At 34.8% G+C, this 17,363-nt stretch overlaps 1 protein-coding gene and 1 pseudogene across 1 annotated transcript; both read right to left on the bottom strand.

Moving 5' to 3' along the window:
- Positions 1-1,563: 1,563 nt before the first annotated feature.
- On the bottom strand, positions 1,564-2,930 carry LOC132191141 (putative EG45-like domain containing protein 1). Its single transcript, XM_059606159.2, has 2 exons — positions 2,831-2,930; positions 1,564-1,835 (listed from the first exon to the last, which is right to left on the bottom strand). The coding sequence occupies exons 1-2, from the start codon at positions 2,928-2,930 to the stop codon at positions 1,564-1,566; spliced, it is 372 nt and encodes a 123-aa protein (XP_059462142.1).
- A 5,687-nt stretch (positions 2,931-8,617) lies between these two features.
- Positions 8,618-10,243, bottom strand: LOC148583867 (putative EG45-like domain containing protein 1 pseudogene; annotated as a pseudogene).
- Between the last annotated feature and the right edge of the window lie 7,120 nt (positions 10,244-17,363).

Raw genomic sequence — 17,363 nt, 5'->3', positions numbered from 1 at the left:
AAAGTATGCACCATAAAATTGGCGTATCGAGACATTTTCAAAGCATTTCAACTTTGAAAGGAAGAAAGAGCTAAACTAATATAAAAAATACAGTTAAAAAAATACCAAGAAGAAAAAAGAGCAGAACTATTAATAGCTAAAATAATAAGGAGAGAATCCTGTTCCACCAAGATAGGACACAAGCCCATATAAGCAGACAAACGAACCACCAAAAGGGTTGTATGAGCTTCACCCTGCAAACCATCCGTGGACCCTAGTTTCTGAGTAGCAACTGCACTAATGGTTCCATTCTCATCATTGATCACTGCTGCAACAACTGCAATTTAATCTCATTCATTATCCAGTTAACCTAACTCGATTTACATATCAAATCATTCATTGCTTGCAGTTTCTGAAGTCAATTTAATCTCATTTATTATCCACTTAACCTAACTTGATTTACATATCAAATCATTATCAGTCCGAGTTTTTATTTTGTATTAAAGCTTGCACAATTCTAGCAGAAGTTAAGAGTTAAGATTTCGCGTATTTTATGGTTTATATGTTGCCAGCGACACTATATTTAAATGAAGTGACACTATGCATTTTGTTAAAAACAAAATAAAATATGAACTATAAAAATATATCTTCTCTCTTTCAAGGATTCTTGACAGTTTGAAAGGCTTATAGTTTTGTCCCCAGTAGGTAGCTCAATCGGTTGTGAACCACGCCTCATGAAGCGGAGGTCACTAGTTCGAATTCCCCCTCCTCCTTCCCTAGTGTGGAGGTGTAAAAAAAAGAAAAAAAAAAAAGAAAAAAAAAAAAGCTTATAATTCTTAAAAGTTCTGTTAATATTGAGATCTTTAGAGGTGGAGTTGCCTGATTTAAACGGGGAGCTAAGGCTAAAAGTCAATACAATTGCCCTGGTTTATGGTTTTCACTTTCCACATTAAATTCTAAATATTATGTTTGTTTCGGCGTAAAATATTTTCTAGTAAAGGGTTTTCCATTTTCAAGAGTTTGGAGCTACGTAAAATATTGGTCATATCAAAAATGTTTTTCGTTCACCAAGAAAAATAACTTTAACATACCTATGGACATTTAATTATAAGAAAGCTCCTAATGAGACTTATTTGCCCTAACAGATATATGACTATCCGAACACCTGCCCGAGCAAGTGGACCATATAATTATGGTCCTCTTACAATTAATTGTTTGTCTAAATTACAAGCAATCCGGATACGTAATTCTATCCAGAAAGCCTTTTATTCGTACACAATTTAATTCTTCCTCTACAGCTCAAATTACATAAAAATATAAGAAATATTTGACAGTTTTTTTATAAGTCAAACGTATATTTTTCGAACCATTTTTAGGATTGCATAGAAATAGAAAAGAACAACCCTTTTTTTTTTTGTTCTTTCAAAAAACATATTTTGTATAACTAAAAATCATCCAGAAGTGCCTTCAATTTCTTTTTTTCATTGTCAGACCACTGCTTTTTATTTTATTTTCATTAATGGAATAGCAAAAAAGCACACGCTTTTGTGCTATATAGTAGAACTAGAGTGAAAGTTAGGCACATCAACGGTAATCAATGTTGATAATTCCTGCCACAGGATTAGCAATCTTGGAAAACGCTTCTCGTGACAAATCGAGGGTCGATGGGCATCCGGGACAGTGATCCACAATCTTCACAGTCACGCTGCCACCCTTGCAAGGATGCGGTACGGCGTTTCGGGCTCCCGTGCATCTAACGGTGTAAAATTTGCCACATGCAGCCCCACCATTCCATATGGCATCTCCGGCTGCCGCAATCATCACCCCATTATTTTTGCTGCCGTAGCATGCAGAAGCTAGTTGAAAAGACACATGACAATTGGGTTAGCGCCGCAATATCGGTATGTTCTACACATTTGAGTATGAGAAAGGTTTTAAATTATATTTTTATTTTATAATTATCTTAGATGTGCTCTTAATTCTTAGAAGTACAAGGTTTGAATAATTTTTTTGACTGATTTGTTTTATTCCATAGTAATATAGTATTTAAAGAATACAATGAAATCCACATGGTTAGGACCTACATTTTGTCTGACTCATGACTCAACAACCTCACCTGCTGTTGACAAGCGGTCAAGAAACTCCTAAAAGAGATAAACCTAATCCTACCCAAATAACAAAGTAAAAGAGATTGACATGATCTAACATGACCTATGGTCAATAAAATATGCTTTTACCCACACTACAATATATAGTAAACTAATAAAGTTTTAATGGGTAGTTTAATTTGTTGGAGATTACGCCTTATAAAATAAAAATCACTAGTTCGAATCTCCAGTTTTTCCACTTGTGTGGGCATGTTAAAAATAAAAAAATAGTAAATCAATAAATTAAAACAACTATTGATCAACTGAACAACTACTAAAACAATGAAACACTAATGAATTATACAACCCAACAAATAACACTAAAACAAATAATGAATTGATATATTATATATATATACACATCCCTAAGACAATGCGCGCAAACAATTTTTTGCACTGTCCCATCCTCCATTATACGGCAATTACCAAAAAAACACCACATAATTTTGGAGGAATGCATGCTTCACTTCATTCTACCCACCATCTCCTCACCATCTTCACTTCATCATAATTCTGGGGAGATGGTGGGTAGAATGCAAAAAAGCATTCTCCCATAATTCTGGTAAGTACGCCAATGGCATGTACTTTTATTTGATTATCACTATATTATGACGTATTTAAATATGGACTGTTAAATAAAATACAGAAGATGTCGTATAATTTTTTATTGGGCAGCTAAACTAAATCTATTTAAAAATACTTACGAACATAGCTTGTGTAGAAGGTGGCAATTCCAGGGACAGCTGAAGCTGCTGAGAGAAAGCTTGCAATGATGCCTACCAAAATGAAGGTATGCAGCTCCATGAGCACACTATCTTGTGGCACCAAAAAATACTACTTAATTTCTACTCTTAATCTTTCAGAATATTACAGTTAATTATAATTTTACATGCTCATTTTCCCCTATAAATAGGACTAAACCCAAAAAATCCAGGTCATGTCAAACTGTCGTTGTTATATCTGTTTTTGATAAATTTTAAGGTTATTAATTTCCTTAATTGGTTGGTACATAAAACCCTAATCCTAATACTACCCCAAAATGCCAAAAAAATGGAAGGAGTATTTATGTCACACCCCTTTGTGTCCCATTTCGATGCACAAAGATCCTCTCTATTTCATCTAAAATCCCAAATTTAATGAGTTAATATAAAGTCTAAGGGTCATGCATGCATTACACAGATTCGGTTTGGCTTAATTTTTTTTAAAAAAAAAATAATAAAAAACTAGTACTTTTTTCAACAATTCAGATTTAATTTTAAGAGTAATTCTAAATACTAATTTCCCATACTACTCCCATATTATTGGACTGTTGTGGCAATGCTCATTAGCCCTTGAGTTTATTTTTTATTTATTTATTTTTTTTAATAAAGGCTAAACCAAGGGTTGATGAACAATGCCACATGGGTCAAGTGACATGGGAGTAAAATAGGAGATGAGTATGTAGCGTAACTCTAATTTCAAGTTTTCTATGGAAAAGAGTCATAGGCCTAGGCTAGTGGCCTCAAGGCATAGCCTAGTACCGCCTTGTGGAAAAAGAAAGTGTTTGAAAATAGAAAGCCTTTGTGGATGAGATTGAGATTCAAATGCCTTTGCCTAACAATATATTGTTTACACATATGAGAAGAGTAAACCATATTACGCCTCGTTTTATTTTCTTCAGTCAAATTTCAGTTGACCAATATTTTATGCCTCGTCAAACACTTAAAAAATAAAACACATTTTTTAGAATATGCCGCAACAAGTGGAGCCTAATAACTTTTTGACATCAAAGCATTAATATTTTTTCTTTCTTTCAATTTATAATGATTTAATTTCTTACTTTGAACTAATGTCCAACATTTTATCTTTTTGGGTGCTTTAAAAATACTTTTTACAATATATGATGCATTCACATATTGAAACAAGATAATTGATTGATGGCTTCAAATACCGTCCATAATAACAAATCTCTTCAATAGGCCACCTTCAAACAAATTCAATAAAAGAAGCAGCCTACTACTGGTGGCTCTTATTCAAATAATTTTCATAGCATTTATGTTCAACATTTTGCAGGGTGCTTTTGAAAGGGACACGTCAGATTAGGACAACTGATTTTCTTCCACAAATTATTTGGGTTTCTGGCAAAGTGGGTCTATTTTGCTTTTAGGTTTCCAGTGAATTTTGTAAGATGGTGGCCAGCATTGACCAACCAAAGCAAAAGCAACCAGAAGAGAAGAGACAAATCTTTGAAATCAAATGGAAACAAAAGCTATATGTTCTACAAATCATCATTACGTTCTACTGATTTTTTAGGAAAAATTCAAATGCACTTTACTCTTCGATCAGTGGGAAAAGCTTTGGATACATCAAAATTTTGTTCTTCATGGAGGATGACATGGATGTCATTATTGATGTTCTTATTGAGGCTCACTTCTTATCTGAGACATTTATTGTATCGTAATAATGATAATCGTAATAATGATACTAATGGCATATTTATGACAGTAAGTCGATAATAATTCATTATTATTTGGTTGAGCTTAATACTTTGCATATTTATTGGAGTTCTAGTTGAAAAATATTTGTTTACTATCTTGAAAGAAAATTGTCAATTGAGAGAAAAGAAATAAGTGAAAAATGGCATATCAGACTTAGAGAAAGATGAGCTCATTGAAGTCATTTCTTAAAGCACTTGTGTGCTATTATTGGAAATATATCTTACTGTGATTAATTGATTTATTCCATTAATGTTTCACATGATAGATTTATACATGTAAATCTTGACTACATCAATGGAATGAAAAGAAATTAGAATATTGGAAGAAATTATCGATGAATGCTATGATTGTCAATTTTGGGATATCTGCCAAAGTGTGGGGAAAAGCCATTATTTTGTTTGTCACATTCATAAGGATTGTTTGGAATACCTCGAAGTGTGGGGGGAAGCCATTATTTTGTTTGTCACATTTATAAGCATTGTTTAAAATACCTCGAAGTGTGAGGATATTTGGCTAATGTTATATTATCGGAACCTAAAAGGAAAAAACTTGGTTTTAGAACTTGTGATTGTGATTTTATTGGTTTTGCTTGTAATAGTTCATGTTATAAATTCCTTATTATCAATAGTGATGTTTTAGATTGCAGTACTATTATTGAATCTAAAAAGGGGAATGCTATTTTCCTTGAACATGTGTTTCCTTTGAAAAATAAGGAAAATATTATTTCATGAATTTTCTGTTGCTTCTAATAATTTGTTGATGATGATCTAATATATTATGATGAAGCATTAAATCTCTATTTGATGCATTTTTTGGTTAGAAGCTATAAATAATGAATTATAATAAATTATGTCTAACCATGCTTGAGAACTTGTTGAGTTATCTCCTAAGATCAAATCAATTGGTTATATATAAGTGTTTAAGAAGAAGCTTAAACTGGATGATACAGTAGCTAAGTACATGGCAAACTTGGTAGCTAAAAGCTACAAGCAAAGGCAAAATTTTGATTATTTGATAATTATTTTTCGGCTACTAAAATTGCATCTATTAGAATGTTATTTGCCATTGTTTATATTTATAAATGTGTTGTACATTAAATGGATGTCAGAGTTGCTTTTCTAAATGATTAAGAGATTTATATGGAGCAGCCCGAGGGACTAGTAATCCCCGGTCAAGAACATGAAGTGTGCAAAATAGTGAAATCCTTGTATAGATTAAAGCAAACTCCTAAAAAATGGCATAACAAGTTTGACAAGGTGATGTTTTCTAATGCATATTTGATGAATGGTAAATACATAGCAAGTTTTACAATAATGAATTTGTCATTATTTGTTTATACATATTGACAAATTACTTTTTTTTTTTTTTTTTAACTAACATTGATGTTATGCATGAAGTTAAAAAATTTCTCGCATCTAACTTTGATATGTAAGACATATGTAAAGTTAATGTCATCTTGGACATTAAAGTTTTTAGAGATAATGATTACATTATTTTATATTGGATATATTAATTTGCCAAGATGCTTAAAAGATTTGAGCACTTTGATTATTTGTCTATGTATACACCATATGATTCATACTTGATTAAGAATTATGGTGATGGTGTTTTGGAAGAAAAATATGCACAAATTATTGGTAGCGTGATGTTTTGACAAAATGTATATACCTTGGTATTACATAATACATATATTGTTAGTAGATTGAGTAGATATACTCATAATCATGGCATTGTGCATTATGATGTCATCTCTAAATTGTTGAAATACTTATAGGGCATAATTAGTTTTGGTTTTTTATGTTGTAATTATCCTGCTATATTTAAAGGATATTATATTAATGCTAATTGAATTTTTGATTCAAATGAGCAAAGCCTACTAGTGGTTATATGTTTACTATTGCTAGAGGAACTATCCCTTGGAAGTCCTCAAAAAAGACTTTCATAGCAAGGTTTACTATGCAGTGCAGTGAGAGTTAATTGTCTTAGAAAAGGAAGGAACTAAAGATGAATGGCTAAAGAGCTTATTGCTTAATTTATTTTCCTTTAAATGCTAATACAGTTCCACCTATATGTTTTTGTGATTTTCAGGCTACCATAGATCGTGCAAGGAGCAAATAATTTATAATAAGAAAATGTACAATATTGTGAGGCAACTTGTTGAGACCAGTGTAATGTCCATGGACTTTGTGAGGTTATAAAAGAATTATGCAGATTATTTGACCAAGTTACTAGCAAGAAGGCTAGTGAGAGAAGCATCGAGGGGGATATGACTGATACCTAAATTATGACACTATGATTAATACCCAACATCTATGATTGGAGATCCCATAAATGAGGCTTAATGGGAAACGAAGTCACATGTGATCACGGTATGGTACTGTCAATTTATGTTTATTAACTATCTTGTTGAGAAGATTAGTGATGAGTCCATCCTTATGCTGTAAGACAGTACAAGATGCAGCGTGATTAAGGGTGAGCTTAAAGCTCTTAATGGGTCCATAGTCCATACCTGTTGGGATGGGGTGTTCCTTGCACACACTTTTGATGGATACCATATATGAGCGTGGATGAGCTATCTCCTATGAGACTTGGGTAGGTCTCTAGAGTGCTCATGAAAGTCATTTTATGGTATAACAACAAAAGATACAGAATGAGTGAGGATAAGTTTAAAACTTTTATTGGTTCCATTGTCCCTACTTGTTTGGATGTGGTGTTGTATCACACATTCTTGATGGACGCCACATATGTGAGTGTGGAGGTGGTGGCGCCTCCTATGAGACTTTGGCAAGTCTCTAGCGTAGTCATGACACCCAGAGGCGCATGACATGTATAAGGCGCCAACTAGCTATAGAACAACCCAATTTTCTTTATTTATTTTTTATTTTTTATTTTTTTTTTATTTTTGAGAAAGTTACGTGGGAGATAGGTTTGGTCAACTTGTGAATTTGGTTAAAAGAGTTTAACTCTATCACGATTCATTAAGTTCCTACTTATTTATCCTAGATGCGGTTAAAATCTTTTGGTACCACATCGATGCATGCTTTCAATCTCCTCTTGTTCTAATGTTTGTAACACGTGGAGAATTGTTGTGATATTAGAAACATACTTTTTATTTTTTAATTAATGGTCATATAATCTTCAAAACTTTATTACTATTTGTTATAGACAGTCATGAGCTTTACCTTTTTTTTTTTTTTTTACATGTCCGCACAAGAGGGGGAGGGGGATTCGAGCTAATGACTTCCGTTTTATGAGGCTTGGTCCCAGCTGATTGAGCTAGCTCTTGGGAACAACTTTACATTTTTTGACCGTTTGATCATTATCAAATTTTATGACTTAAAATTCAAGCATTTAAATGAGTTTTAATGGAAAAGAAATATCATCTTTAACATTCATTTTCCGTTTGTATTCATTAGTCATTAACAAATTCATGGGTTTTAATTCTTTAACTGTTTTGACCGTTAGTCTTTAGACAATGTTTTACGGCCTTTTTTTTTTTTTTTTTTTTTTCTTCAGAAAAAAGATTACTCTTCGTTCAAATGATGATAATACGAGTTGAACATCTGCCCAAACAGCGATAATTAGTGGAACTCATAATTATTCTTCTCTCACAATTATTTGTCCAAATTACAAGTAATCCCAATAAGCAATTATACTAAATCTCAATCTTACTCTTGAAAGCCTTTTTATATTTTTACACAGTTTCTTTCTTTCTTTGCGGCTCATCTTCACCGTTTCTCTTTCTCGTCCCTTAAATTAGATGAAAATATAAAAAATATTTGACGATTTTTCCAAAAATGTAGGTATTTTGTATAACTAAAAATCATCTCCCGTGTATTGTTTAGAAAAAGGAAAGAAAAGAAAAAACGTACGGATTTTGTATAACTAAAAATAATCCAAAAGACCCTCCAATTTTTTTTTTTTTTTTTTTAATTATAATTTTTCATTAATAGAATAACAAAAAAGCACACGCTTTTGTGCTATATGGTAGAACTAGAGTGAAAGTTAGGCACATCAACGGTAATCAATGTTGATAATTCCAGCCAAAGGATCAGCAATCTTGGAAAACGCTTCTCGTGACAAATCGAGAGTTGATGATGGGCATCCGGGACGACAGTGATCAACAATCTTCACAGACTCACAGTCACGTTGCCACCCTTGCAAGGATGCAGTACAGCGTTCCGGGCTCCCGTGCATCTAACGGTGTAAAATTTGCCACATGCAGTCCCACCATTCCATATGGCATCTCCGGCTGCCGCAGTCATCACCCCATTATTTTGTTTGCCGTAGCATACAGAAGCTGGCAGAAAAGACGTACACATGACAATTGGGTTAGCGTGGCAATATCAATATGTTTTACATATTTGAGTAAGGGAAATGTTTTAAATTATATTTTTATTTTATAATATTGATTTATTGTTGTATGAGCAATTAGATGTGCTCTCAACTCTTACAAATACAATGTATGAATAATTTTTTGACTGATTTATTTTATTCAATAGTAATACAAAATAGGACTTACAATTGTCTGACTCATGTCTCAACAACTTAACTCGTTGTCAACAAGCGATTAAGAAGACTCCTAAAAGAGGTAAACCTAATCCTACCCAAATAGCATGACCTATGGTCAATAAGATATGTTTTTACCCGCACAACAATAGTAAATCAATAATGTCCCTAAAGAGTAGCTTAATTGGCTGAAAACCATACTTATGTCTGCTTCCCCCTCTTGTATGGACATGACAAAAATAAAAAAGTAAAAAATAGTAAACCAATAAAACAACTATTGAATTAAACAACTACTAATATAATGAAACACTAATGAATTATACAACCCAACAAATAACACTAAAGACGCAAACAATTATCTCCTTCTCCATTATATGGCAATTACCAAAAAAACTTCACATAATTCTGATAAGTACGCCAATGCCACGTATTTTCAGTTCATTATCACTATATTATGACGTATTTGAATATGGACCGTTAAAAAAAAAATATAGAGGATGTCGTATAATTTCTTATAGGGCAACTAAACCAAATCTATTAAAAAATACTTAGGAGAAACTTCACTTTGGCCCCTTGAACTTCTACCCGATTTTACAAACCCCTCATGAACTTCCAAATCTCTCATTTTGGACTCCTGAACTTTCAATTACTTTCAATTAGAACTCTTTCGTTGATTTTAGCCGTTAAAAATACAGAAAAAGACCAAAATGTCATTGATTTTCATTTTTTTTAAAATAAAAAAACATTTTGAAAGTTGGAATTTTATACAAAAGTCAGGGGTATAAATGTCAAGTAACGTTTAAAATCTGACGGAGGGGTCCATATTGAGAATAATTAAAAGTTCAGGGGTCCAAAATGAGAGATTTGAAAGTTCAGGGGGGGTTTGTAAAATCGATGGAGGAGTATAAATGTCATGTAACATTTAAAATCTGACGGAAGGATCCATATTGAGAATAATTAAAAGTTTAGGGGTCCAAAATGAAAGATTTAGAAGTTCAGGGGGTCAAAGTGAAATTTTCCCAAATACTTACGAACATAGCTTGTGTGGAAGGTGGCAATTCCAGGGACAGCTGAAGCTGCCGAGATAAAGCTTGCAATGATGCCTACCAAAATGAAGCTCTGCATCTCCATGAGCACACTATCTTGTGGCACCAAAAAATACTACTTAATTTCTACTCTTAATCTTTCAGAATATTACTGTTATTTATAATTTTACATGCTCATCTTTCCTTATAAATAGGACTAAACCCAAAAAATCCAGGTCATGTCAAACTGTCGTTATATCTGCTTTTGATAAAGTTTAAGGTTATTAATTTCCTTAATTGGTTGGTACATAACACCCTAATCCTAATATTACCCCCAAAATGCCAACAAAATGGGAGTATTTATGCCACACCCCTTTGTCGTCCCATTTCGTTGCACAAGGATCCTCTCTATTTCATCTAAAATCCCAAATTTAATATGAGTTAATATAAAGTCTAAGGGTTATGCATTACACATGTCGGATTTGGCTTAAATTTTTTTTTTTAAATAGTACTTTTTTTAAAATTCAGATTTAATTTTAAGAGAAATTATAAATACTAATTTTCTATATCACTCCCATATCATTGGTCTTGATTTTATTTTATTTTTTTTCATTTTTTAATAAAGGCTAAACCAAGGGCCGATGAGGAATGCCACATGGGTCAAGTGACATGGGAGTGAAATAGGAGATGAGTATGTAGCATTACTCTAATTTCAAGTTTTCTATGAAAAAGAGTTGTAGGCTAGTGGCCTCAAGGCATAGGCTAGTTCCGCCTTGCTAAGGAAGAAAGTGTGTTAAAATAAAAAGCCTTTGTGGATGGGAATGAGATTCAATGCAGTTGCCTGACAATATATTTTTTTATGCAGATAAAAAGCGTAAACCATATTACACCTCGCAAAGGGTCAAATTTCAGTTGACCAATATTTTATGCTTCGTCATACACTTAAAAAAGACAACACGGTTTTTAGGATATATTTGATGCCGAAACAAGTGGAGCTTATTAACCTTTTGATATCAAAGCATTAATATATATATTTTTTCTTTCAATTTATAGTGATTTAATTTCATACTTTGAACTAATGTCCAACATTTTATCTTTTTGGTGCTTTAAAAATACTTTTTGCAATATATGATGCATTCACATACTGGAACAAGATGATTGATTGATGGCTTCAAATACCGTCCAAATAACAAATCTCTTCAATAGGCCACCTTCAAACAAATTCAATAAAAGAAGCAGCCTACTACTGGTGGCTCTTATTCAAATAAATTTCATAGCATTTATGTTCAACATTTTGCAGGGTGCTTTTGAAAGGGACATGTCAGTTTAGGACCACTGATTTTCTTCCACAAGTTGGTTTCTGGCAAAGTGGGTCTATTTTGCTTTTAGGTTTCCAGTGAATTTTGTAAGATGGTGGCCATCATTGACCAACCAAAGCAAAAGCAACCCGAAGAGAAGAGACAGATCTTTCAAACAAAAGCTGTATGGTGAGTATGGTCTATGTTCTACAAATCATCATTATGTTCTACTGATTTTTTCCTAAAAAAAATTCAAATGCACTTTACTCTTCTTTTTATTATTATTATTATTATTATTTTAATATATGTCGGGGAAGCTCTACAAGGCATGACCTTTTGGACACATTCCTGAAGAGTAAACCTCGGTTTCATTAACCGCACCTTCAGAAGTTTCCCTACACAGAATTGAGTAAATCGTTGGTTTTCATCAGGGGATGTGACCCTAAGAGATTGTTTGCACTCAAGAGGTGTTGAACTTTAGACCTTGAAGGGAGCAAACCTCCAAGACCAAGGCCTTCACCACTTGGGCCAACCCCTTGGGGTTTAAATGCACTTTACTCTTCGATCAACGGGAAAAACTTTGGATACGTCAAAATTTTGTTCTTCATAGTATTACAAATCAAAAATTGTAATAATATAATTATTGGTGAAAGTGAAAGTGAGCATAAGCTATACCTTTTTTTTTTTTTTTTTTTTTTTAATTTTTTAATCGGGGAAGGGGAGAAGCCAACTCTAACTACTCTGTCTGAGTATGACCATAATAATACTAGTTCGCTGAGAACTGATTAGGAGGATCTAGACGGCGAAAATTGTAGGCGTTTTTTTAAAATCAATTGAACTATAACTTGACCTAATTCCACTAGTACATTAGTGGTTCTCAAGGTAACTAATATTAATCGGATTTTTGTTAGTTATTCTTCACGGAGAATTAAACCCATGTCTTAGTATGTGCGCAATCTCAAGAAGATTTTCTTGAGACTACTAAACGAATAGCCCATTGGTGATGATTCTGAGCTGTCTTTACTATTGTTTTGGGCATATAACTTACATATTACACTGCACAAGAAGAAAATGAGCCCGAAGAATGCAAGCAATGTGACCCATAATAGGTGATTTGAAATCAAAGAGCAATATTAGTGCTTAAGAGTAAAACTGATATGACACATGTTGTTTCGCCAAAGTCTCCCAAAATACCCAACAATAACCATAAATTTCATAATGGAAATATCTAATAATGGATCTTGATTTCCCCAGTATTTGGATCGGCAATTATAAAGAAAGCCCCTCGAGAAAGATTGATGGTTGTGTAAGCAAGTACACTATGATTCCAGCTCATGGTCCAGACACACAACACCAATCACGGGATCCCACGACAACTGTATAATGTTCAAGGTGTTACTCTTCTCCAACAGCTATAAGGAGATTCTCCTCCAACGGCTATATATATGGAACTTATTTCCTTGTGAGCTCTACCTATCGGCTCCTTCCATATATTGCACAACGCGCATCACAATATCTATTCATATGTATAGATATCCATTCTTTTCATATGTATATACGATCATAACTAGTTCTCATATATGAGCACTTGTCATGTATAATGTAAGACCAACATTGTAATCGTATATTATAAATAAGACAACATGGACCTCCAAAATATTCAAGGGAGGATCCATTTATTTTTCATGGTATCAGAGCCATATTGAGCTCACGCAAATTTACTTATTTATTTTTTTTTTTTTATGGCTTCCACTAGTGCTCCTAGTTTTACACTACCAAATATTATGCATATGGTTCAAGTCAAAGTGGAAGGTCCCAACAATTATATGAGTTGGCTTTCTCAAATTGTTCCTTTGCTCAAATTCCATGAGTTAATGGGAATAATTGATGGCTCAGAACTATCACCCCCTCCCTTTGTCACTGACCCAACAAACAAGGAAAAGGAAATTGCCAACCCAGCTCATGCTCTGTGGGAAAAGAAGGATCAATTTATTCTCAGTTGGATCAACACCACCTTGGCAGAAAACATGTTGGCAACAATCTATGGGTTGACCACTGCGTGCCAAGTGTGGACTCATCTTGCCAACAACTGTGCTTCTAAATCTCGATCAAGAGGTAACCAGCTGAAGTGAGAACTTCAAACTTTGCAGCAGGGTGCACGAACTTGGACAGAATATCTTCGTGCAGCCAAATCCTTGGCTGATCAATTGGCAATCATAGGAAATAAAATTGATGATGAGGATCTTATTTCTTTTATTCTTAATGGTTTAAATTCTTCATATAATACTTTTGTCGCATTTCATTCCCTTGCTACAAGGGATAAAAGCTTAACTTTTGAAGATTTTCAGGCTGAGTTGCTAACCCATGAAATTTTGATTGAAAATCAAAATTCAACCATAACATCCGACGCTAGCAAGTTTGCTTTCTTCACTCAAAAAGAAGTAGCAATCTCATCCCATGGGAAAAAGAAATATGGTGGGCCCCAAAGTTCACCCAATACTGCCCAAAACCTCCAAGAGGGAATTTTCAAAGTCAATTTCATGGACCAAGATATCCACAACGACACTATCCTTCAAATATGTAGCAGTCCATCAATTTCCCTCATTCACAAGTCTTGAACCAGCAGCACCATTTACACAGTAGCAGATTAAACCTCCACAACAATTTTCCAGCCAACAACAATTTTTCCATGGTACTTCTCCAATGTCACCTTGTCAAATTTGTGGCAAATCCAATCATCGTGCCTTGGATTGTTACCATAGGATAGACTATGCCTATCAAGGCAGGCATCCACCTTCACAATTAACTGCTATGGTAGCACAATCCAATATTTATCAAGATGAGCAACCTTGGTTCGCAGATAGTGGGGCTAATGCTTACATTACCTCTGAGCTTGAAAATCTTTCTATCCGACAACCTTTCCAAGACGATGAAACTGTGGCAGTAGGTAATGGTAATGGATTGCAAATCCAAAACATAGGTTCATCCACTTTTCAAACTCCTTTTTCAAATATTGTCTTGAAAAATATTTTACATTGCCCAAAAGTCTCAACCAATTATCAATTAATCGTTTTTGCATTGATAATTATTGTTATTTCATACTAGTTGGGTCTTCTTATTTTATTAAGGACATTCTAACGGGAGCAACACTCTTGGAAGGACCAAGTGAAGCTGGTTTGCATCCAATCTAATTGAAAAGAACCGCATTGAATAAATGTCGTGGTCTCACCGCTTTTCTAGGAATAAATGCCACATTTGATGTGTGGTACTCGCGTCTTGGACATCCGGTTGATCCTATTGTTCATCGCCTAGTCACATCTCAAAGTCTCCCTATTTCTAGCACTTTAGCTAAAACTCACATTTGCTCTTCATGTCAATTAGGAAAAGGCAAGAAATTACCTTTCACTGAGTCTACCCGTGAGTCTATTTCACCCCTTCAACTCATTTACTCTGATGTATGGTCCTCACCAATTATATCCACTAATGGTTATCGATATTATGTCATTTTTATTGATAATTATTCACGATTTAGTTGGATGTACCCTCTCCATCAGAAATCAGATGTCTTTAATTATTTTGTTCAATTTAAAAATCTTGTTGAGAATTTATTTTCATGCACAATCAAACAATTTCAAAGTGATGGGGGTGGTGAATACATGTCACGTCAATTTACATCTTTTTTAACCACACATGGTATTTATCATAGGGTGACATGTCCACACACTCCTGAACAAAATGGTATTTTAGAATGCAAGCATATGCATATTATGCAAGTTGGTCTTTCTCTTTTAGCACAATCCCCCCTAAATACTCATTTTTGGATAGATGCTTTTCAAACTGCCATTTATTTAATTAATCGGTTACCATCATCCATCCTTAAACACATGTCTCCATATTTTAAATTTTTTCAAAATGAACCTAATTATTCCATTTTACGAGTATTTGGGTGTGCATGTTATCCCTTGCTAAGACCATATTCCACGCATAAACTTAGCTTTCGTAGCAAAATGTGCATCTTTCTTGGCTACAGCTCTAACCAACGTGGTTATAGGTGCCTTGATCCTATTTCAAAAAGAGTGTATGTGTCATTACATGTTGTGTTTGATGAAGGATTTTTTCCAGCCAAGGATACACGACCAACTTCTCCGTCTCCTTCTAGGATTGCTCCGACCTAGGTACCTTCTCTGATCTCTCTCCCTGACTTTAATTTAAATTTCAACACCTCACCACACTCAGACACACCTATTCCCATCCACCAACCCGAAACATCATCTCCCCAAAATCCTCCAAATTCACCTATTAGGTCCCCACCCAATCCACCTGCCACAATTACTCCTATACATCAATCCACACCTACTAGGTCCCCATCATATCCTTTTTCCTCAAGCTCCCCATCAGTTGACCCCATCCCATACCACCTCTCGTCCACTCACATTCCACCCCCACATCAGACACCTCCCTCCCAACCATTTATACCTCCTCCTACTTCAATTCAACCCCTACATCCCATGACTACTAGGTCCCGCACAGGCTCCATTAAACCCAAGACCTTCCCCGATTATACCCTTCACTATTGTACCAAACATCCTCTCAAAGCCTTGAGTGTTGTCTTTCCTGAGATTGAGCTCACCCGTTTCAACCAAGCCAACTTAGCACTTGAATGGCGTTTGGCTATGCAGCAAGAGTATGAGGCCCTTATAAAAAATGGCACCTGGACTTTATGTCCAAAACCTCTACACCAAAACGTGATCCGCAATAAATGGGTTTATAAAATTAAAAGAAACCCTGATAGCACTATTGGCAGATTTAAAGCCCGTCTTGTTGCTAAAGGATTTGATCAGAGAAGTGGCATTGACTACACTGAGACATTTAGTCCAGCGATTAAACCAACTACTATCTGACTTGTACTCACTCTTGCTATTCAATTTGACTGGAACATCAAGTAACTCGATGTCTTAAATGGCTTTTTGCATGGTACTCTCAATGAAGATGTCTTTATGGAGCAACCTCAAGGATTTGTGGATCCCCATCACCTTACCTTTATTTGTAAACTCCATAAGGCTTTATATGGCCTTAAGCAAGCACCTCGGGCATGGTTCAATCGACTATATCTTTCTTTGCAGCATCTTGGTTTTGTGGGCTCCTTGGTTGATTCCTCGCTTTTTATTTTTCACTCACATAATGTTGTAACTTTCTTACTTGTTTATGTTGATGATATCTTAGTCACAGGAAATAACAAGGCTGCCATTTTATCCCTCATCCATGCTCTACAGCAAGAATTTCCTCTAAAGGACCTTGGTGACTTAACGTTTTTCTTGGGTATTGAGGCTGCTCGCACTCCCACTCAGATCCATCTACGACAGACCAAGTACATCACAGATCTCCTTCACAAAATTGGAATGGTTTGAGCAAAGCCTTACTCAGCTCCATGTGTGTCAGGCTCACAGCTTTCTTCCTCAGCTGGCGACCCTCTACCCGACCCCAGCATCTATCATCAGGTAGTCGGTGCCTTACAATACTGTACTCTTACTCAACTTGACATCGCCTACTTTGTTAATCAACTCTGTCAACATTTACACTCCCCGACCACTCTACATTGGACAACTGCAAAGCAGGTCCTTCGCTACCTGAAGGGTACGCCCAATCATGGTCTTCGTTTTTCAAAAGACCCACATTGTTTAGTGGCTTTTTGTGACTTTGATTGGGCTGGTAACCAAGATGATTGCTGATCCACAACCGGCTTTGGTGTTTTCTTTGGCTCGTGTTTGATCTCTTGGTGTGCAAAGAAGCAACTTGTCGTGTCTCGTTCCTCTACTGAAGCCGAATATAGAGCTTTGGCCATGCTCACTGCCGAACTTTATTGGCGCCGTATGCTCTTTAAGGAACTCCGTGTTCCCTTTCCAACTGTTCCTAAAATATGGTGTGACA

This window comes from Corylus avellana, chromosome 9, assembly GCF_965113065.1.
Source record: "Corylus avellana chromosome 9, dhCorAvel1.hap1.2, whole genome shotgun sequence".
Taxonomy (NCBI): domain Eukaryota; kingdom Viridiplantae; phylum Streptophyta; class Magnoliopsida; order Fagales; family Betulaceae; genus Corylus; species Corylus avellana.
Note: the sequence above shows the minus strand (reverse complement) of the source record. Positions and strands in the feature narration are given on the sequence as shown.